The sequence below is a fragment of the Monodelphis domestica genome, chromosome 8 (assembly GCF_027887165.1).
Source record: "Monodelphis domestica isolate mMonDom1 chromosome 8, mMonDom1.pri, whole genome shotgun sequence".
Lineage (NCBI taxonomy): Eukaryota > Metazoa > Chordata > Mammalia > Didelphimorphia > Didelphidae > Monodelphis > Monodelphis domestica.
The window spans coordinates 249,974,658-249,998,196 of NC_077234.1; the positions used below are offsets into that span (position 1 = coordinate 249,974,658).

The 23,539-nt window shown below is 39.1% G+C and overlaps 1 protein-coding gene across 1 annotated transcript in view; it reads right to left on the reverse strand.

Annotated features, from left to right (window-relative positions):
- Nucleotides 1-10,147: 10,147 nt before the first annotated feature.
- The window catches only part of HTR1F (5-hydroxytryptamine receptor 1F), a 172,838-nt gene continuing 159,446 nt past the window's right edge, over nucleotides 10,148-23,539 (reverse strand). The window contains exon 2 of the mRNA XM_007500751.3: nucleotides 10,148-19,331. Within this exon, the coding sequence (XP_007500813.1) occupies nucleotides 18,185-19,294 (1,110 nt within the window). The 5' untranslated portion in view covers nucleotides 19,295-19,331 and the 3' untranslated portion in view covers nucleotides 10,148-18,184. The remainder of the gene's footprint in view (nucleotides 19,332-23,539) is intronic.

Sequence of the window (23,539 nt, forward strand, 5' to 3'; positions counted from 1 at the left end):
TTTCTGGTAGTCCAATTATTCTTAAATTGTCTCTTCTCCCTCTATTTTCCAAGTCTATGACCTTGTCAGTGAGATATTTTATGTTCTCGTCTAATTTCTTGGTCTTTTGGCTTTGCTTTATTAATTCTTGCACATTGTCTTCGAGTTGCTTAATTCTGACCTTTAAAGCCTGGTTTTCCTTTTTCAGTTTGGTCAAACTGGTTTTGTAGATGCATGAATTTCTTTTGCATTATTTCCCACTTTTCCTCCCAGAAGGCTTCCATCTTTTTGATCCTTTCCGATTCCAATTGTTCATGGGTTTGTGGAGAGTTTCCATTTCCTTTGGAAGGTTTCGGAGCATTTGCTTGTGTTTCCTCTTCTATCTCCTCTGTATTTTGTATTTTTGCTCCATAAAATGTGTCCAAAGTCGCCCCCTTCTTGTTTTTCTTGGAGTTTTGTGGCTTTTGTGCTTCTGTGGAGTTTGCCATCTCTATCTGAGTGGGGAGGACTAGCTTTTCTTATCTCTGTCTGGTGTTCAGAGGTTTTAGCCCTAGGCAAATTGTCCATTCTCCTCAGCTGTTCTGTTTTCCCAGGGAGGCCAGGAATTGCTGGTGTTTCTGCGTTACTGCCCTCCTCAGTTCCCTCCTGATGCTTCTCCTTTGCCTTACTTCCATGCTCTGAGCCTGGCTCGGCACTCTCCTCGGGGTGTTTTAATGCCTTTGCTGGCCAGAAGAGCCTACACTCTGAGGGGGGAGGGGCCGCGGCTTCCCGGAGCTCTGAGGGCTCCTGATAAGGTTAGCTTTCGCTGGGTTGAACTGAGTATGCCCTGAGGCAGGGACCTTGAGACTCAGATGGAAGGATCCAGCCAGGGGGTTACAGGTTCCACCCCCCCCCTCTCTGTTTCCTTGCTCTCTGTGTTGGGTGCCCTCTTGACTGAGTCAGGTTGTTTTCAGGAAGCGGCCTTCAGAATAGCCAGCCCTGAGGCTCTGAGGTTCCCTCTGCTGCCTCGGACTCAGCGCTCTGGGTTGGGGGGGATGGGTCCTGGGATCTTCCTTCTGCCTACCCCTTAGGTCCAAGTGATTTCGGGTTCTGGCTTTTGGGGGGCTGTAACACCATTTGATCCAGGTCCAGGAGGAGGATTCCTGGGGTCTATGCTGTTGTTCGTTTTGAATTTCGGTGCCCTAGGAGCATATAATTTGAGTTCGGTAGGGAAGGGTTTCCAGAGATCCAAACTCCAGCTTTCTCTAAGCCGCCATCTTGACCGGAAGTCTTATAAGAGAATTATTAAAAATCCCAACCCCAAATCATATGCCCATATAAACAAATGATAAATCATGTTTTCTTCTGCATCTAATTGTCTTTTGATTGACCATTTTAGGATTCCAATCCTCTAAGATGAATGTGGCATCTCTTTTGGGAAGTGATTTCTAGAAGATGTTGCAGGTCTTCATAGAACTGATTGTCTTTGTCCTCTTCAGCATCAGTGGTTGGAGTTTAGACTTGTACTACTGTGATGCTGTATGGTTCGGCTTGGATTTGAACAGATCTCATTTTGTCCTTTTCAAGATTAGATCTCACTACACTGCTTTTTTCACTCTTTTATTGCCTACGAGCGCTACTGCATTTCTTCTAAGGAATTCCTGCCCATAGTAGCATATGTAATGATCACCTAAATTAAATTTACCCATTACTGTCCATTTAAATTTACTTTACTCAAGATAGAGATGTTTAATCTTTCTATTTTCTGTTTGAGCACATCCAATTAGGTGCCTATGTAATTAATCTTTTTAACTTTGACTTTCCTTTCATTCTCAGACACATCTACAGCTGAGTTTCTTTTTGACTTTGGCTCAGATCCTTCATTAGTTCTGGGGCTACTTGTAGTTGTCCTCTGTTCTTCTCCAGTAACTCTCCACAATGACTTATCAATCCTGGATAGCCCCTTTGCTGTGATATGGCAGTCATCCAGGAGGGATTCCTTATCTTCAGATGATACTAAAGGGTAACAGGCCCATTCAGTGCTTCATAAAATAAGATTCTACTTCTTTCCAAGAAGCAACCATGGCATGGCATGCTAGGGAGTCAACTCTCAAGTTCTAGATGGTGCTAAAGAGCAATAAACTAAATGAACAATTTACACAACAGGAGGATCTGGTTTTCTCTGTTCAGCTTCCAGAAAGTATTGGTTCTATATTCTACCTATAGATAAGTTTCTGTAATGTATGGCCAGAAAGGGAACACACACACACACAGGGAATGAAGGGAGAGAGAGACAGTTGAGAAAATGGAGAGGGGGAAGAGATTGATCTTCCCCTCTCTCTTCTTTGGGGAAAGTAACCCAGTCTTGTCTCCCTGAGGGACAGAATATGTCTCCTCAGAGAATTGTTTTGTGAGGTAGAGGATATGAAGTGGAAGGGAAAGCCCTAGCAGGAGGATCTATTTTGCCCTCTCCCCATCAGTAACCCAATTTCTTCTTAAGAGGCTCAATGAAATCTTCTGCCTCTGGTCTCCTCAGAAACATCAAATGCCAGTTCTCTTCAAAACCCTGGGTTTATACCCTGACCAAGGAGGGCTGTTCCTTGGATTAGGCAGTTTGGATCACTGGGATTCAGAGGTTAACCCTCCTTTTGGGGAGAGGTATGATCTCCCCAAAACATCAGTCCCCTTTACTGCTAGTAACTGACCCAGACCTAGCTCTAGATTAACTGATAAATTCATTAGGATTTAACAAGGGAGGAGTAGGAAGGGTATCAATTGGGTAGGAGGGTGAATAGGATGCCTTAACACTTGTTCCCTCTGGCAAATCTGCCTACCAAGGTTTTGGGGTCCAAGACTGGGGAAAGCCTTGACCCCTCTTTCTGCCAGCTATCTGTGGACCCTACTCCTACTTATCTAGTTTGAATACAGGAGTCCAGGAACCCATTAGGGAGAATGAGATTTTGAAAGGGGGCTTCTCTGTAGACGGCTTCCTTCCAAAGTTCCGTCCACAATATCCTCTGATAGCTCTGTGTTGTTGTTAAGAGCTGAGAAAGAGACGTTCAGGGGTTCACAGGAAAGCTGTTGATCCCCTGAGAGAGATCTAAGCTTCTTCCCAGCTTAGGAAATCTGTCTCCTTCCTCTGGCTTCCAGCTGAAGGAGTGAAGGAGGTGGCAGTTTTGAGTTCTCTCAGCTTCAGTTCTCTCACTGGAATCTTTGTTTATTTTTTTTTCCACTTCTTGCACCTCCCCCACATGAATTGCTCCTTGCACCACTGGATCTGATTCCTCTCTTACATCTCTCAGGTGGCTCAGTTGGAAGCAGCTGCTCATATCTTCAGATGCTCCTTCATTAAGCAGTGTGGGGTGGGAGAACAAATGTCTATGAAATCAACTTTTCTCTTAGGCAACAACTATCTTCTGTTCTGATTTCTGGTTTTTCCATGTTCTCTTTTCCTATTGTTATCACTGTTGGTTTCTAATGCTACTGAACATTTCTAACTCAGGTTGAAAAATCCAGTGTCCACAGGGCTATCATATATAACACAAACAGTTCACAACTTTTTTTCCCCTCAAGTAGTTCTGTGATTTATAGTTTCTCAGGTATAATTTTGAAGATCTAAAAAACCGTATATATGAGCCAATGGGAAACAATGCACTGAATCCATCCTTTAGTCTCTTATGTGCTTTGGAGCTGCCTTTAAATAGTTATCTAGGCTTAGTTTTCTCTCAGGTTCTTGGAACTATCTCAAGAGATTTTACTCAGTGGACACCCATTTTCTGCCCCCTTTGGCAAACAAAACATCCATTTGTAAAAAGAACACTAACTTACACAAATGTAATCTGTGGCCCTGGTTCTCCCTGGTTCTGGACCAGGTGGAGGCTGATCCAAGGACAAATTCTGCCTTTGACTCATTATGTCCCTGCTCTCTGGGAAATTTTCAAATACAGCTCATGTCTAGGTTTCCTCCAGTGGTGGAAATTCAAGGCACTCAAGGCAACAAATGCATAATGAGCAAACAATAGTCTTTATTTCGTACCACAGATAATGCATAGGGCACAAAGAACTCACAGGAGCCCACAGAGAAAGAAAATGTAAAGCATTTATAATAGTATTTCTTGGAAGGGAGTAAATTTGAAGTAGTCCTGAAGGGCGAAATCCTGGCATTTCAATTAAAGCCTTCTCTTCCACAGGATTCTATATGGTTTCCTTCAGACTCATAATGCCACCTTGTGGTTGGGGATCTCCCCCAGAAAGCAAAGCTATTTTGGGTTTTTTGGACAAGCTATCCCTCAATAGACCTGTGCTTTCTGAATCACTTTTACTTTAAGTAGGGAACAAAGTATAGATTTTAAAAAAAACCCTTAACCTTTCATCTTAGAACCAATATTGTGTATTGGTTCCAAGTCAGAAGAGTGGTAAAGGCTAGGCAAAAGGGATCAAGTGACTCACTCAGAGTCACACAACTAGAAAGTATCTGAGGCCAGCTTTGAACCCAGGACTTCCCAACTCTGGTCCGCCCCACAGATTTTGGATTTTCTTGATGTTGATTTCCTGCAGTGGGAAAATCTACTCTCAGTATCTGCTCTCTGACATGCTTAGAAAGCCGCTGGCAAACACATAAGTTTCTGCAATAAAGCAGCTAGTTGGTAATGGATTCTGGGGAAAGGGAAAAGGGAGAAAAGCCTTCCTTCCTATTCAATACATATTATACTCAGGAAGAAAGGAAAACAATGAAATTTTCTTGCATTGCTCTCTCATAGACCATTCCACAATGGTGTCTCCTCCTCTTGTCCTAGGACTTTCAGTTGTGACGGAGGCTTTCTATTTCACTGCTAACCAAATCATCTGGAGAGTAGCAGAAACTTGACAGCCATGTCTCATTAGCAAGATAGTAATGGGCATGGCCACAGGCTAGAAGGAGAGAGCTTTGGTAAATCAAAGATTGACCTCTTGGAAACTACATTAAATTGATTAAGGAACTCACCTGACCAACCTCTTTTTCAAAAGAACTATGGAGTTCCCAGAGCAGTGCCAAGTTTCTGCCCTAATATAATATAGTAGCTATAATATATATAACATAACATAACATAACATAACATAACATAATATAATATAATATAATATAACATAATATAACATAACATAACATAACATAATATAATATAATATAATATAATAGCTAACCAGAAGAATATTTGGGAAACTCCTGAAAGGAACAGAGAGCACCAAATGCAAGAATACTTTCCACCTTCACTTTTCCATATATTCTTTCTTTTAAAAACATTCCTACTGATTTAGTGATGGGTTTTTCTTTAAGGAAGATCTGACTTCCAGTCCAACTTTTGACCCTGATCATGACTCCAGACACAGTTTTTACCTCTTTCTGCCTCTAGTAATTCCCTGGCACTTACCAGAGTCATTAATGGGATTTGATGAGAGAAAGTCTTATTTGTGTTTTTCCTTTATCTTTTGTTATTATTTATTTATTCTTATTCAGGCCTTCCCTTTCCTCCCCACCATATTGAGTATATCTTCGGTATTCCCATTTTTCAGTGTATCCTCTGGAGATGAACATTTGCACGTTATTCTTCAACATTAAATCTGTAGCTGATTATAACATTCTCTTGGTTCTACTTGTTTTACTCTTCATTACTTCATGTAGTTCTTTTGAACTTAAAAAATGAATCTGCTTAACTTCTTGAGATGCATTCCTTTATCTTTTAAATGAGAACCTTTTCTTTCTTTCTTTTTAAAAATTCAGATATTCTATTTTCCAAATGACATGCAATAACAATTTTCAGCACTTATTTTCCAAAATTTTAAGATCCCAATGGCCTCCTCACTTCCCTTCCCCGCCCTTCTTGAAGATGGTAAACAATGTGATCAGGCTTATACGTGTATTATTGGGCAAAAGACATTTTCATAGTGGCCATTGGTGGGAAAGAATACTCCTATGAAAGAACCCCCCAAAGAACTAAGTTGGAAGATGCCGTGCCCTGATTTGTAGCTGAGCCCACCCATTGCTTTCTTGGGAGGTGGACAGCATTCTCTGTCCTCAGCCCTTCAGGGCTGCCCTGGAGCATCCTATGTCTGAGAGACCAGCGGATCATGGTATGATATGGCTGGTACGTGCACAACGTTCTTCAGGCGATGAGAACTTTCTCGACGCCTTTTAGGTCAAGAGTAGAATGCGGCAAATATGGAAGTTCTCCAAATGCTTTGATTTCTCCCCAAAGAGTTGTTTTCCTGTGTAGTTCTGGTTTTCTGCTTTCACGCGAGAGTCTTTCCCATAGGAGCCCGCGACTGTTCATGCGTTTGGCCAACTTTGATGCGAACGCTTCATTTTTAGGACTGGATCTAATAAATAGTTCCAAGTTTTCACTAGCAGGATTTACTCATTTCCTGGGATTAAGCAATTCTACCTTTTTCCAGCAAGGGGCAGCAAACCACAACATTTGGTTAGCCGAAGCAGCCTCCTTTCCCACATTTCGTTGAGAACCTTCCAATGAGCTTGCATCTATGGGAACTTCCTTCTTCTTCATCCCTCCCTCCACTTAGGGGGAGATGATGTTCCAGCAAGAGAAAGCTAGAATGGAGGGCGGGTATCAAAGAGGGGCTGGACGAGAGCTCTCCATGACGGGAACAGGGAGTGATGCCGGGAACAGGGAGTGATGCCGTTTCTTGGGTAAAGAAACGGAAAAGGGTGCTTTGTCACCCCAGTTTATTGTTATTTGGACATATTCTGCTTTTCCCTATTACTGTGTAACGTGGAAGTGCGGTCCCTGGGATCGATGTACGTCATCCGATTTCTCTCAGGTCTCCTCTCCTGTCTCTGGGTTTCCAGAGTTTTGGAAATGATCAGGCTCTCCTTGGAGACAGAATCAGTTTTTCGAAGGGAGAGGCTGACATTCCTGGCATGGGGCTAAGCCTGGGCTTTTGAAGGCTTCTTTTCAGTCAGGTTCTAGACATTTGGCAAGACTACAAGGATGGGTTTTCTGAGGATCCACCGAGTTACCAGAGACACCCATCAGGTAACAGTTAACGATGAGGTGATGGAGTTCTGGGCCACAGCAATCTATGAAGATCGTCTTGGAAGCTGTGGGGAGGGAGTGTCCCCACGGGGGAGCCTCAGGGGAGAGCAGAAGATTCTTGGTTTGAAATGGGAGCATTACAACTTACTGCCTGTGGCATTTGTGAAATACTTCACTTCTCAGGGCTTCTGTTTCCTCATCTGGAAAACCATGAGCTTAGACTAGATGATCTCAGAGGCCCCTTTTAGCTGTACACCTCATGGCCTTTGGAAAGCGAATTTTTAAAGAAGAGTCTAGGTAGGAGCAGAAGAAATAATGATAAACATAGGTAGGTGTGGAGATATTTTGGGGAAACGGAGAAGAATAAGAAAGACAAGGCAGTGCTAAGGAATCATGCCCAGTTCAATGCTTCTTCAGTGGGGGAATCTTCCTCCCCCCCAGCTTAGAATCAATATTGTGTATTTTCTCCAAGAAAGAAGAGAGGTAAGGGATAGGTGACTTGCCCAGGCTCACAGTTAGGAAGTGTGGGAGGCCACATTTGAACCCAGGACCTCGCATTTCTAAGCCTGACTCTCAATCCACTGAGCCACCTAGCTGTCCTCTTGTCTGAATCTTCTTACAAATAACAGCATCACATCCCTTCCAATATCTTGAGAAACAATAGTATAGAATGTGGACTAAACAATTACCATAGTCCCTGCACATAGTCAGTGCTTAATAAATGCTCCACTCCCATAGTGTTTAATAACAAACTTCTCATTTCGTATTTTTTTTTCCTACCCTGGGCAGTAGGTGCTATTATCATTTCCATTTTAGAAATGCAACTGAGGCAGACAATGAATGGTTAACTGATTTGAACTCGGGTTTTCCTTACCCCACACTCCACTCTATTCATTGTCCTAAATCTGGATTATTCATTTTTTAATTCTATTTTTTAGCACCATAGTTACTCCATCTTGATACATTGTTCATACTAATATTAATTTAATATTAAATTAAATTGTGAAATTTAATTTGTAACATTTTAATTGAAATGGAAAATATAAGGAGTATCATTCAATTAAATTGTAAACATGTATTTTAAAATTCAAATTTAAGGATGAAATTAAAATGTAAATAGAAGGAGCCTTAAGAAAAGAATTGTTTAAATTTGGTCTTTTTGTACGAGTTGGTATTGGCTTTGGGGAAGTGGATGGTCTCAGTTTGGTTGTCATTTTAAGGTTGGCCTCTAGAGGGAAGCAAATAGCAACTTAAATGTGCTGTAGCCTAGTTCACTTCTCTCCATCTCAGTGGCGCCAGTTTGCCTTTCCTTCTGCAAACAAATACATACATAAGCCAGCTGCTCACGGAGCTGAACCATTCTCCATCTCCCCCTTTCCCCAGGGGCCCTGCCAGCAATTCTAACATTTATTTCTCTCCAAGTTGTTTATTCCAATGACACAAATCCTGTCTCAATGCTAAGCATCCTTTTAAAGAATCTTTGCAAATTGAGGAGTAGCTGGCTAGTGCAGACGATAGAGCACTGGGCTTAGAGTGAGGAGTCTGAGTTCAAATTCAGCCTCAGACAGTTAACCTCTGTTTGACTCAACTTCCCCATCTGTAAAGTGTGAACAATTCTCCTAGCCCCTCCTTATCTTCCAGGGTTGTGGCGGAGATCCAAAGTATTTAGCACAGTTCCTGGCACACAGTAGGCGTTATAAAATATTGGTTATTGTTATTGGAAGGAAAGAGGAGTAAAAGGAAAAAAGAAAGAGGAAAAGAAGGGAAAAGAAGGCAGAAAAGCTCCGGTCCGAGGGCCGGTTCCAGGTATGGACATTTTCAGAGTGGGTCGAGAGAGGGTAGGTGTCTGTCCCTGGGCAGTCGGGCTGGGTTAGCCCGATTGTGCTAATATCCCCCAATTCCGTGCGGATGAGTTAAACCGACAGTGCAGGAGACAATTTGTAGAGCTGCCCTGCAGACTGAACACGCAGCTTCACCGCGCCCCAAATAGTTACCAGCAAGCGAGGCAACAGCACAAAGCCCCACAAATCCGCATTCTCCATCCCGTCAAGTTCGTTCTGCATGAACAATGCCGCTGCTTGCACAGGCCACAGGTCAATGGACTCACAGTCGGCCCGAGAAGGAAGTAGATTGGCGCCGCTGGGCTCTTTTGACTGAGCATGCTCCGAAGCAGTGGTACCCTGCGTCTGCGGGCCAACCTCCCCACTCACCTATTAGAGTCAGGTGCGATTGCGTGTACTGCCAAGCAAGGAGCTTCATCTCTGCTGGGAGGCAGAAAGAGAGACTTTGGGCGTCCGAGTTCCATTGAGCTCCCCACCAGTCAAACACAAAAACTCGCAAAGGCTCCACCGCCTAAATCAGAGGAGGACAAACGCGACGGAGTCATCTTTGAGGCAGAAAGGAAAGAATCCCCAGGAAATAGAAGGCAGTTTATCCAGTGACAAAGAGCCGGCAACAGGTTAAACGGTTTTCAATTTGTGTCCTTCCAACACAATTCTCTTTGAACAAAGCCCAAACGGAGCTGTCTCTCCTCTTAAAGGATAAATGCGAATACATCCCATGCATTGATTGACTATGTGTGATCTTTCCCTGTGGCCCTTTTCCCTTTCACCCAAAAGTCTAGCTGAAGATTTATTTTGAAGGAAAAATATGCAGATGAACCTCTTTTTCTCGGAGTCTGGGACCTACTGCAAAGCACTCCAATTTGAATTAGTCTTCCAAAGGCTAGAGCTCAGGAAAGGGTCAATGGGAAGGATGAAGGATGAAGACAACTTCCATTTCTCTTTTCATTTATAGTTTAAAACGGTTTGCTGATAGAATAGTTCAGCATTGAATTTTTTCAGGAACCAATTTTTACTGATTGAGGAAAAGAAAATGAATTGATTTTGCTCTCAATTGATTTTTCTTTGAGATTATCAAATCCCTAAAGCAACTGATGTGAGATAAGGAACCAGAGGTCAATTTTATTCTGAACTTTATGATTTCTTGGCTTGGGGAAACTCTATTCTGTGACCTGCTTGAAGGCATAATTCATGGAAGCATAAGAGACCTGTCTCTGTGGTCAGTTGTTACTCATTCTTAGTTATTTTTCCTGAAATTTATTCTTAATAAAATGCTGAAGGATATTTGGAAATCATCCAGTTAGACACAACTTATCATTTGAAGAATCTTTTATTTTATGTTACTTTGTTTTGTCAAAGGAAAAGAATACAATTCATATTTAAGTCTTGTACCAATACAAGAAGCATATCTTATTATCCAGAGAATATAAATAATTTCTATTTGAGCATATTCTTTTGGTCAGAGGATCTCAAATATTTCTGCAACCACCTTAAAAAGTTTTTTTTTCATAAAAAGCAAATATTATATATTGTCCTTCATTGCTGGGAAGTTTTGCTACTAGGAAGAAACAAATGAATTTTAATTTTTTTCTTTTTGACTTTGCTTTAAAGGCATACATGTAAATAGCAGCACAGACTCTAATCTATGGAAAGGAGAAATACGAGGATCATCTAATCAACTTAGATCCTCCAAATGTTTTTCACATAGGACATACTGCATGTTTCAGAAAAGGACAAAGAGAAGACAACTGCTTAATATTGAGGTATCAGGCATGCATTAGGGTTCCTTTATTGAGAACTTCTTTGTTTAACAAATAGAGCATGTAGTGTCTTAAATCTATAGATGAACACAATGCCATAATAGAAATACTGACCTGAGCACACTAATGGCCATTGATGAGTTCAGATCCCATGTTTTATAACATCAAAATTATAGGATAAAGATACTTTAAAGTAGTCTTGCAAATCTGCTTTTGTAGTATAGCAGAAAAAACATTGGATTTGTAGTCACAGGATCTGGGTTCAAATTCCAGCTCTGACATTAAATAATTAAATAAGATGACCGTATCTAGTTTTTTATTTCTGTATCTATAAAATAAAATCTTTAGACTAAATAACTAAGCTCCTGTTCAAATCTAAATCCTATGATTTCAATTCACTACTCATTCAGCTGTCCTTGTGTCTCTATAAATAGCACCTGGGAGTGTGGCTGAATGGCCATTCAATATTGGTCTCTAGGAGAATCTCTGAAGCACACATAACCTAGATTAGCATCCTGATGATTTCTCCCAAGTGAATGCGATCATGATAAAAATAAAGATTTTAAAGAACAGGCTTGTTTAAATCTGGTTACTCTGATATTAGCAAAGAGGGAAGGGATATGTTTTCTTGAGCCTATATTGAACTAATTCTTTCTATATCACCGCTTTCACTCTGAAGTTGACACAACCATAAAAACCTGTGATATCAGGGGAAGCATAGTAAGCATCTCCTTTCTAGGATTACAGAATGATTAATTTTTGACATCATATCACAGCTTGTCACCACTCTTGCTCATCCGAAAGATACTTCTTGTCCAGTGAATCTTTCCCCTACCTTCTACCTTTTAATTTTGGGTACACAGTAATGATTCAAGATGAGGAAGAGGAACAAGAATGACTTTTTGTTTTTGGTAGACTAGACACCACCAACAAAGTTGTAAAGTCCTTTTTTAAACAGTATCTATACAAGACATACTCAAATAGCTTATGATTACCATCTAATCGAATGATGTCCATATTCATGAAATAACCACGCAACCACTGAGCTGTGTGATATTCACTGTAGTGATGTAGGATTCAGAAAAGAAAGAAATCATTGATAATCTGGAGTAATTTGGGAAGGCTTCATGGAGGAAGTGAGATTTAGCATGAACTTTGAAATACAAGAAGACTTTGGATAGGAATGCAGAAGGGGGAGAAAAATGGCATAGAAGAAATAAACGAGGAACTCATTGAAGTATGACTGGTGCTGGGGACATTGGGGCCATTGGGCTAATTGGAGGGAAATAGTAAGGTGGATTGAGATTATTGTGGACCTTAGAAAGAGTGCAAAAGTTTATTCTTAATAGAGTGGATATTATAGACTAGGTTTCTTAAGTGTTGCATAGAAGCAGCAAAACAAAGTTCTAGATTTGGATTCTGATGAACTTCTGTTTGTAAAATTCACTGCTCTCCTTAGTTTTCTCATCTGAAAATAAGGGCCTTGGACTATTATTTCCAACATCCCTTCCAGTCCTAAATCCATGATCCTGTTTGTTTAAGTCATAGTGATGATATTTTCTTTCAAAATCAATGCTTGAATGCAAGCATTTTAGGATCCCTAGGATGATGCCAAACACATATTAACGGTTGCAATGTTTTTATTTAAAGATGTTTGCAAATATAAACTACCGATGTGTATGGCTTTTCCCCTCCCCCACTTTTGTAATGGATTTAGAAAAATATTGCTAGTCTATTTATTTTATCTAGTCTATTTAGGTCAGGGGAACAGGCCTACATAAACACATGAGAAATTTGTCTCTTTCCAGGAAGAATGGCACATCGCCATTGCTCCATTTTCAAGATATTCAGGGAACAAACTAAAGATGTTCCCTAGAAATACTTTGGTGAAGCTCTTTGGTTATACCCATCTGACTTTTAAAGGAGATCAGGGACATATCTAACTTGGAGGATGTGAATTGGGTCATCATCATTTTCCACTTGGATCACACATAAGCCTAGAGTAACTACTAAATATGGGAGAGGGTTCCTTTTTCTCTAGGGGACATGTATTCTATGGGGAATAGCTCTTAACATGGTGATCTACATATAATATACACTTAATAGATATTGAGTTTAATTTTGTTGACCAGCTCAAATATGCAATTATAATAATGAGACTGGCCACAGAACCCTGATATGTCTCTGCTTTGTTCCAGTCCAAGTAACCAAGTAGAAATTTTGGAGAGAACCCATTTGCAGCCATTGGTGACTAAGGATAAGGATAAGGATAAGGACTAAGGTTACATTTATGTAACCTAAAAAAACAAACAACAAATCTGCTAATTGGCTGAGGAACCAGAAACACTAATAACTCAGGAGGTGCTGAGGTGAAATTGAATTCATATAAAAAAGGATTGATTAGTATCTCTATCTCTCACTCTTTTCTTTCTTGAAAACCACCAAAACAAGATCTCTTGAGTTTCCAAGTGCTGGGAGATGAGTGGGGATGGCTGCCCTACCTTACATTCGACTACCATGTGTCTGTGAGCACATGAAACTTTTGTTTTGTTTTCTAGTATTTTTTCTTCTTTGAACTTAGGACTGAATATGTAAAACCAGAATTAGCCTGATTACCACCTCATGAACTTCAAAAGTCTGGAAGCCTCATCAGAGGTCCCACCAGAAATTGGAGTTAGTAACAAAATTATTTTTTTCTGACTCTAAGCCTAATAAAACCATACCTCCATGTATCTTTTTTCTGCTATCTAGAAATTAATTAATTCTGTGATTAATCTATTTTTTCTTCCTTCATGTTACCACTTATGAACTCTTTCTAGATCTCAGACCTTTGAATTTATATTTGCTAGTTTGCCCACAAGAAGATGGAAAAATAAAAGTCTTCCTCCAAATATCTTGTTTTGGATCATGTAGAAATTCTGCATTTTGAGAATGAACTTGATTCTAAATTCTGGGAAAATAAAAAGCATTTAGAAATGCATACTGTGTCTTTCACATACTTTATAAAGTAATGACAAAATGAAACTACTTAACACTCTCACAAATTATGATATTAAAGTGATTCACCGTTTTCCTTCCCTGATGAGTGCCATTGTATGTACACATAAAACAGGGGAAAATGATAGGTGAAATGACAATTAATATTTGTAGTTTCATAAGATGGAAAACCTAGTTTTTCTATGTAGAGAAATAATGGACCCCAATCACCTCTAAGTACTTAGAAATGAAATTTTTTTTCTTGAAACTTCATCTTGCCTCTTCCCTCCCATTTGTCTAGGTTTAGCTTAGGGCAGAATTGCTGTTCTTTGACCAACACAAAGGGCTGTCTGTGATCCAAAGGGCTTCACTAAAAGATCCCTGATTTGGAAATTTTATTCCTACTGGTTTGTCACAGTGCCTGAAATTCTATTATTTAAGACTCCTTCTTTTGAATTTTTTCCTTTCATAGATATTTCCATTTTCAGTTTCAACAGCAAGTGTAAATTAATTTGTCAGTTTAATATCTATTTAGACTAAAAAGGAATGTGGATACTGTGGGGTAGGGAAGAAGAAAAGGAAAATTTAGAGCATAGAGATCTGTTTCTGGAAATGGGGCATTATAATAGGTAAACCTGTGTGGAGGGAAAAGAATATGAGGGCTTTGGAACCCAGGAGTGAAGGGTTAGAGAAAAGAAGAGGCCACAGAAAGAAGAGGTAATAGAGCATCAAACAAAAACCTCTCTTGCAAATTTTTCTGTGGGTTGTCTAGAACAATAGTTTCTGTTTACCTGCTCGGACATTTCTTTAAGTGTCAAAGGCATATAAAGCACATGTAATAGGAACTTTTTAGGGATTATCATTCTGACCTTGGAAGAATTATTCTTTTTTTTAAAACAATATTTTATTTGGTCATTTCAAAACATTATTCATTGGAGACAAAGATCATTTTCTCCCCACCCCCCCTTGAAAGAATTCTTACACTCTCTCATATATCATAACTGTAGAGTTATGTGGGGGTTCAAGCTCTCTAGTCTGGTGCCTTCATTTTATAAATGAGAAGCCTAAATTAAGTGACTTATCCAAGGTCACACAGGTAGTTAGTTGCAAAGCTGGCATTCAAATGTAGATCTATCATTCTTTTATATAGAATGAAACTTTTTAAAAAATAAGGCAATACATTATTTCTTAATATTAAACAGGTTGTCAAAAGGCTCTCCAACATGCATTGTAGACATAGTAATTCCTAGAAGAAGAGATAATATATATTTAAAATGTTCGTTAAGTGTCTAATTTGGGCATAGTTATCTATCTATCTATCTATAAACTTACAATAATAGCCAATTTTCATTCCTTCATGGCTTCTCATCCTACGTAATTCTTTCCTAAAAGCTTTTCTTTGGAAGATAGACTTAATGTAATATAGACTTTCCTCTTGTTTTTTCTAGGATCCTGAGACTACCAATTTACCACTGAAGCCATCCATTGTCTACTTCTCGTTCTTCGTAAAGTATAGGGCTAAGTATAGGGCTGTTAGCCCTACACTTCTCCTCCACCCCCTCAGTCCTGAATGACTGATCATTGTTTCATGCTACTTTACTTTGGCAGCCAGGTGGTCTAGTGAAGAGAGCAATAAACTGAATTTGGTATGACCTCAGACCATTACTAGCGATATGACTCTGGGCAAGTCACTTAACCTTTGTCTCCCTCAGTTTTCTCAGATGTAAATGTAAAATGAAATAATTATAGCACCTGCTCCCCGGGGTTGTTGTGAGAATCCAGCAAGATACTATTTATAAAGTGCATAGCGCAGTGCCTAGCACAGAGTAGGCACCTAACAAATGCTCATTTCCTTTGTTCTTTTCTCTTCATTTACAAATTCATTAATGGCTACATGCAATTGCCTTTTTATATCTAATGTGCGACTTTGAATTGCCATTTAGGTTACTTGCAATTGCAATTCTTATGAATAATGAAATATCATGATGGCAAAATCATATAGCACCACTGGAAGAATATTAACATTAGAGGGAAGGTCTCTTGTAGCCATGAATGATCTGTGATCAGTGAAATTACTATCTAATTTCACAATGTAATGCTCCCTTCATCTCTTCTTCCTACTAAGTTCTGGGTTCAGTTTACTGTCTATCTTTGGTAGCTGACCAAAGTTATATATATATGTGTGTGTGTGTGTGCTTGCATGTATTATGTATCATACTTTATAAACTTATTGGTCATCATATATTACACATATTAATTAATTGTTAAAACAATAGTTAATTGTTTTAGCCAAATCTGTGATTTCACCACTATATGGACCTTATAACAAAGGATTCCTCTTACCAGTCCATGTTGGTGCCTTCTCTGTAACTTTTAGTCTTAGACAGTTGTTAAGGACACGGAGAGGTTAAATAAGTTGCCTAGGATCAAACAGCTAGTATGTGTCAAGTAGGATTTAAAACCAAGCCTTTCTGACTTTGAGGTTAGCTTTCTATCTTCTATGTCAAATGCATATGTATTTATGTACACTTATTTGGTTGGCTGTCCATCCATTGGAATATGCATGCTATAATCTGGGCAATATGTGTTTTTCGTTCATTCTGCTTTTCCATTTTAGATGTTTAGAATATTCTCTTAAATACTGCAGATTTCACATACACCTACTTTTTCAGGACACAATGGACAGTTGAGTTAAAGCTTTTGTGGGTGTGAAATTCTTAATTTAGCATATAAAGTCAAAGTTAGATAATTAGAACTCAAAAATTACTGAAACTGCTTCTAAAGTACCCAATAGTATTTTTAAACAATTTTACCTGGAAGGGGATTTGGGTCTTTCAAATAATTCAGCATGAATTGAGTAGATGGGTCTAAGATGGTTGCTAGGAAATCAATTGAATGTGAATTTTATTTTTCAAAACTTGCAGCTAAATTGTTGATCTATTTCTCCTTAAAGAGAAGAAAACAAAAAAGGTTTAGCTTAGAGGAAACCTGACAATTTGGGGTAAAATACCTCTGAAAGGGCTTTACATACAACTGAAAATCAGACAAATTTTCAGACTATTTTCTTAATGGTATCTCCCAAGTTTCTGAGATGCTTTCTTAATAGTCTTAACTGAAGTTGGTGTAATTGAACAGATTTAAATGAGAATTGAGATGTCCAAGAATTAGAAAGTTCTGAAATGTGACATTCCCACAAATATTGACAACTACGATAAGGCATTCTTAGCGGACCAGGAATGGTGGGAAGACAGACGAGGGCTTTCTTTCTCATTTGCTCTAACAGACTAAGCAGGAAGAGTCTAGAATCACATTTAGAACAATGAAGTATTCAGACCATAAGAAGCAGATACCAGCTGTGGAAATAACAGATTCGCATTTCCCACTCTTGCTCACTCTGGAGGATACACTATCCGACAACTTCAATTGTGGTATTCTTCTTTTTCCCATGTCCTCTCCATTTTTCTTCTGTTTGTTCTTTATATATCTTCCATGGCTTGTGAGGTCACTTTTGGCGAACATATTGCTCCCAGTTTAATACCTTGTTTGCCGTCAACCAAAATGCAGCAGATTGTTAAGTAAAGTTCTCAGCAAACTTCTAATAAGAGGTGAAAAAATGAATTTCCTTCTGCTGATGCTTTTGGAGAAATAGCTTATGGGGAAGGGTGGGGGAAAACTTCTACTATGGCTCAGTGAGTTAAGTGGAGAGACAAACTTTACGGATATCATTTTTATGTGTTTAAAATGGGTATCCTTTTGTCCATTTTTTCCAACTGGAAAACCATATAGCCTGTAAGACAAATGTTGGGTTTTACACAGACCACCAATCAAAGGTTCCTTAATGCTCAAGTTTAAAATATTCCTTTAGAGTCAATTAATACTGGATCTTGCCAACATGATCAGTGAATAAAATGCATTTTTCTCCTTTAGAAGATGTATTCTAAGACTTTACAAAAGTATTTATAGGTAACCAAGAGTCATGTATACATTCCTCTTAATTTATTACTAAGATTATTCTTTCACTTAAAATCCCATGTTGTGGATAATGCATTCTTCATGGGATTTTAAATGAGGATAATAGAACTTTTATGTATTTATAAATTATAATTCTAGGTCTCTGGAGCAATAAAGCTATTCTACCTTTATTTTCAACTGAGATGGGACTTCTTGGAGGTGAGGTGTTAAAAATAATTAACGGAGGGAGCATGGCATGTTTTGTGAATGAATTTCATTTTCACTTTAGAAATGAAGAGCAGAAATGTATAAAGTCATCATTTAAACCCTTTCTGCCTTGGAGATTAAAGAGTTTGGTAGCATTCAAAAAGTTTTTCTCTACTCTCATCATCAATAAAATAGAAGATATATCCCATTAACATTTGACAAAAATATGAATAGGAAAAATGAATACTGCTTTCATTCTTCATAAAACCATTCTTTGATTCACAATACCCCCTAATGATGGTCGAATAAAACCATCTTTAATCAATAAACATTCTAATCAATACAAAATTTAAAATCTGAAGCACTTAAAATATTTTCTTTTTACACAAAATTTCAACATAAGTGAATGCACATATATGCATATAGATATACACAAAACAGCTTTCAATATTATATATTTTTAAAAGTAATGTCTGCATCTCACAAGTTTCTGAAATGCTTTCTTGAAATCTTCATTGAAGATTGTGTAGATCAGTGGATTTATAAGAGAATTGAGATAGCCAAGCCATGCCAAAAAATTAGACAGTTCTTCTGAAATTTGACATTTATCACAGATGTTGACAACTACTTCCTTGACAAAAAAGGGAAGCCAGCATATTACAAAAGCACCTAGGATTAACCCCAAGGTAGTGGCTGCTTTCCGTTCTCTTGTTCCAGAAATCTTTTGCCTCCTCCAAGACTTTTCTGGCCTTAATTCTGACTTGGGACTTTTGATTGTGCTTTGGATTTTATCAAAGTCTGTGGAAGGGTCAGATAAAGACTTCTCTTGTACATATGGTGTAGAGACCAGGTGAGTGCTTCTCTCACCACTTTCCAAGAGTATCTGACCATTCAGCTCTCCTTTTGCAACACGACTAGCATTTCTTTTATGGTATAATGTCTTTGCTGCCCTGTATATTTTATAATAAAGGATGAGAATCAATGCTAGTGGTATGTAGAAAGCTCCAAAGGTAGAATAAATGGTGAAAACGATGTGGTCGTGTTTGATTATGCATTCATCTTCTTTGCTAGTTCCCTGATGTCTCCAGAATAGAGGTGGCATGGAGATGAAAACAGAAATAGTCCACACCACCGTGATCATCATTCCAGCCTGCTTGGGTGTCCTTTTCCTGGCGTACTCGACAGCATCTGTGATGGCGCGATACCTATCCAGGGCTATGGCTGAGAGGTGCAAGATAGAACACGTGCAGCAGGTAATATCGACGCTCAGCCAGATGTCACAGACCACTTGCCCCATGAGCCAAGACTCTTTCACAATGTACACAATGCTGAAGGGCATCACTAGGACGGCCACTAGGAAATCAGTCACTGCCAGGGAGCAGATTAAATAGTTGGCAGGGTGATGGAGCTTCCGGGTAACAATGATAGCAGTGATCACGAGGGAGTTGATAGCAGTTGTCATCAGTGCTAATAACGACAGAGTAAATGAGACCAGGATCTTGGATGGCATTCGGTTGAATGGTTCTTCGGAGGTAAAATTTTGATCTGTCAAGTTTAAGAAATCCATCATTTCCTTAAAAGGAGAAGTGGCTTGATTAAGTGGATACCTGCAGTAAAAGAATAAAAAAGCAGTTCAAAGAATGCTCACATGTATCCTCTCTTTTAAGAAATAAATACAGAGTGTTCCAAAAGTCATTGTTACTTCACTAAGACTTTTGGGACACCCTGTATGTTTGCTACTTTTTTTTCTTTTGTTATATCTTGAGAATCGCCATCAATAAAGGGAAACATGCAGATGTCCAAAGCACAATCTGAACATCACTGAGTATTTATTAATCACCTATTCTGTACCAGGTACTGTGTTAGACACTGAATATATCATGAAGGTACAAATATGATGAATGAAATTCAGAAGGCTTACATTCTGATGTTGGGGACAGCAAGGATACATAGAAGTCTATCAAAACAAACACAAAGAGAATGAATACAAGCTAGTTAAATATGTTTGTTGGGGGTGGCACTAGCCATTGAGGGGATTTTGAAGAATTCCCTGTAAATGAGGTGATCCCTGAACTGAAATTTTTTTGAGGACTTCTTTTATTGATGTACTTTGTTCCTAGACTACAAATATTTACAGATTATTCCCACTTTGTGAAGCCTCTTGTAACAAAACAAAACTGTTAAGTAAAACAAATACGAGAGTGACCTCATTTGAAAATGTGCCTGTAACATTTCACACCCTCCCTGTGTCCATTTCTCTCTTCTACCTCTACAAAAATTCATTTTTTATTTTTTTGAAAAATTTATTTAATTAGTTAATTTAGAATATTTCCATGGTTACAAGATTCATGTTCTTTTCCTCTCCCCCCAGCACCCTCTTGCAGTAGTTGATGCACAAAAATTTTATTTTTTTAAACAAAATACATGCCCAAGCAAAACAAATTCCCTCAATGACTGTATACTAGTATATATGAGTATATCTATATTATAAGCACACACAGACACACAGAAGTCAAAATCTAGGGTAGAGAATGATATACACACATATATTTGGAGGTTATCGATTTAGGGTGCAGAATTATGTATATTTATATACACACTTATATATAGGCACGTCCACACCGTAGCCTTGTTCGCTGGATCAAAGAATGTGGAGGTGATGGAGGCTCTGGTCATTGACAGAGTGTACGGGTATGTCTCTCTAGATCTCTATATTTGCACACAGACACTAAGGGAATTCATTTTGTTAGTTAGTCATATTTGTTCAAAGGAGTTTTCTTTCTTTGTTTCCCCTGAAGTTGGAGCAAGAGGGAGAGAGAGAAGTGGAGGATGTCATTGTAGAATGGTCTCTACGCTTTCAGATACGGCCACTCGATGATCAGTTTTACTTATTAAAATTTACAATTTACCTGCGTGTGTCTGTGCTACACTCTACCCAAATCCACAGCCTCTCTGAATCTTGAAGGAGGAGGGGCTCTCCATGAGGCCCAGGTCGGGAGAGCGTGCATTCCAGGGGACAGAAAGCCGCTGGAGTTTCTGGGGTCAGGGAATGGACGCCCAAGACATCCTGGTTTGGCCGGACTATGCAGGATGCGGGGGAGGCAGAGAGAGGCTGAAAGCACCGAGACTGCTGAGAAGGACATTGCGGTCATCTCAGTCTCGCTTAGGCTGAGGGAGTAGCTGTGTGAGAAGGCGGATGTTGGGGCAGAAACCAAAGATCTGGCAGCCATGATTGTCTGTAGGGGGTGAGGCGTCCTGACAAGCTTCAGAATCCAGCAGGCTGGAAGTTTGGGGGCACTTTGGACAGAAATAGGGACATTTGATTGAGGGATGAAGAGAAGGAAAAGGGGGCTTCGGTTTTGGACATGATGGGTTTGAAATGTCTCTAGCATGCCTGGTTTGAAATATCCAATAGACAAATGGAAAAAGAAAATTGCATATGCAACCCCAAACTCCTGGTGGTCATTGCAGGGATTCCCTGGTGTTGCGAGGCGCGCTAAACAACGTGCAGCATTTAGAGCAGGGCTTGTTACTTTTTCTTAGACTAAACGTAATTTTAGTATATCAAAGAGAATGGCAATAAACGTGACCTTGGAGGGACTCCTTAGTTTCTAATATTAAGAAGTAACATTTTATTAAATTAAACTAATCTTTAACTTGAAAGGATAAGCATTTTATAATATATTGAAATTAAGCTCAGCACAATGAATAGTCATCTGGTTTTGCAGTCAGGAAGATATGGATTCAAGTTTTATTTCTGACAAATACTGACTGTATGATTGTGGATCAGTCACTTACCCTATTACTTCTCTGGGTAACTCTAAGAAGATGAGTTGGAGAGAACATGTCTCCTTGCGCTGGTGGGAGTTTCTTTATCTTGGAGTTCCTATGCGAATGTAATCGTAAATCCAGTCCCTATGCCCAATCCCTATTCATATTGTTATAGCGTTGCTATGTACAATTCTTATTCTTTTAGCTCATTAGCTCCTTCATTAGTTTCATTTTCTTTTTGATTAGATTAATTTCCTCTATTCACAAAAAAGAAGGAAAAATTTGAATTTGGCATCAGTATAGGCTTAAGTGCCGTTTAAGTGGTTTAAGGGATGCTGAATTTAATATGCCTTTGAAGAGGCAGTGTGGTCAAGTGGACAGAGTTGTCAGGAGAGCTTAAACTGTAATTGGAGTCTATTTTCTGTGTATACTATATTTCAGTGTTCAAGAGCTCTGTGATGTAGCTGTGTGGCTGCTTCTTCTCCCCCAGGGCAGAGAATCTGATGATGGTAGTGCCAGCCCTGGAAGGGGCTTCCTGGGATTTCTATTCCAACCCCTCAGTTTAGGAGATGTGAAACCTGAGACCGGAAGAGGCCACGGGATGGGCTGCAAGTCACCCATGTAATAAAGAGGGAGGCTGGGGTGGGAACTCAGATGCCAGGCCTGCAAGTTCAGCCTCCTCTTCACCGTACAAGGCCGGTTGGTGGCGAGTGTCATCAGATGACAGACCACACAGTCGAATGTTGGACTTGAATGGGAAGCCTATCTGTGATAGTAGAACCTGGCAGAGCTTCTACTCCACTGGTACAGCTCTCAGAAACTCAAGGCTACCTCCGTATCACATGGGCCACTGGAGCAGGAATATCTTGGAACTGGAGTGCCCACAGTCTCTACATAGTCAGGGCATAATTAAAACACACAAAGAGATAGCTTGAATCTGACTGCCACACTCCTAGCTTGGTGACTGGGGCAAGGGATTTACCCCTCACTGCCTAGCCCTTACCACTCCTCTTCCTTGGAACAAATACACAGTAACGACACTAAGATGGTTGGTAACGATTTTTGTTTTTAAATGACCTTATGCGCTGGTAAGTGGAAATGGGAGGCCTGGCTTCAAATCTGACTTCAGACACCTCTGAGCTGTCTGAGCCTGGACAAGTCACTTAGCCCAAGGGCCTAGCCCTTATTGTCCTTCTGCCTTGGAACTGATCCATAAGTATTTATTCTTAGACAGATGGAAAGGGTTAAAAAAAAAAAAAAGAAATAGCTCACAAGCAGATTCCATTTCAGGATATCTCTCGTAAGTATTCCAAGACTTTATGAAACATTTCCTATTATCATTATGATTAGTAGCTACATTATTTTAAAATCAATCTAGAAATTTGATTTTATTGAATTAAAAATAAATTAATTATTATAGTACATATATAAATTAAAAAATATATATTTATGGAAAACAAATTATATATAATTATAGAAATTAATTAACTTAGATTAAAATTAAAACATTAATTTTAATTATTTTAACATTAATTTTTATAATTATGAGATTAAAACTATCACAATAAATTATAGTGACAATAATAATAGATTCATTTAGCATTTTAAGATTTGGAAAGCACTTTAAATATGCAATCTCATTTGATCCTCACAACAACCCTGTAAGGTAGGTGTTATTATTCCCATTTTACAGATAAGGAAACTTAGGCTGAAAGAAGTTGCCTAGGGTATAGAAGGCAGGATTTGAACTCAGGTCTTCTTGTTAGACTGCTATCTCCTATGCCTTCTTGCTAACAAGGAAAGTGTCATAGAATTTTGAGAGGATGTGCATAAAATATGCATTAAGTTGTTTCTAAAAACTCCAACCCATTTCGTGTGCTGGATTTAAAATAACAGTCCTGCTGAAGCAATTGAGCTTGTCAGTGAGGGAATCACCGGCCGAGCTCGTAAAGGTCCTTATTGCAAACAAGGTTTCATTTTACCAGCCATGTGGATATCGAGCAGCTGCCCTCACCTCCATGAGTGTGACTCTCCACACATGCTT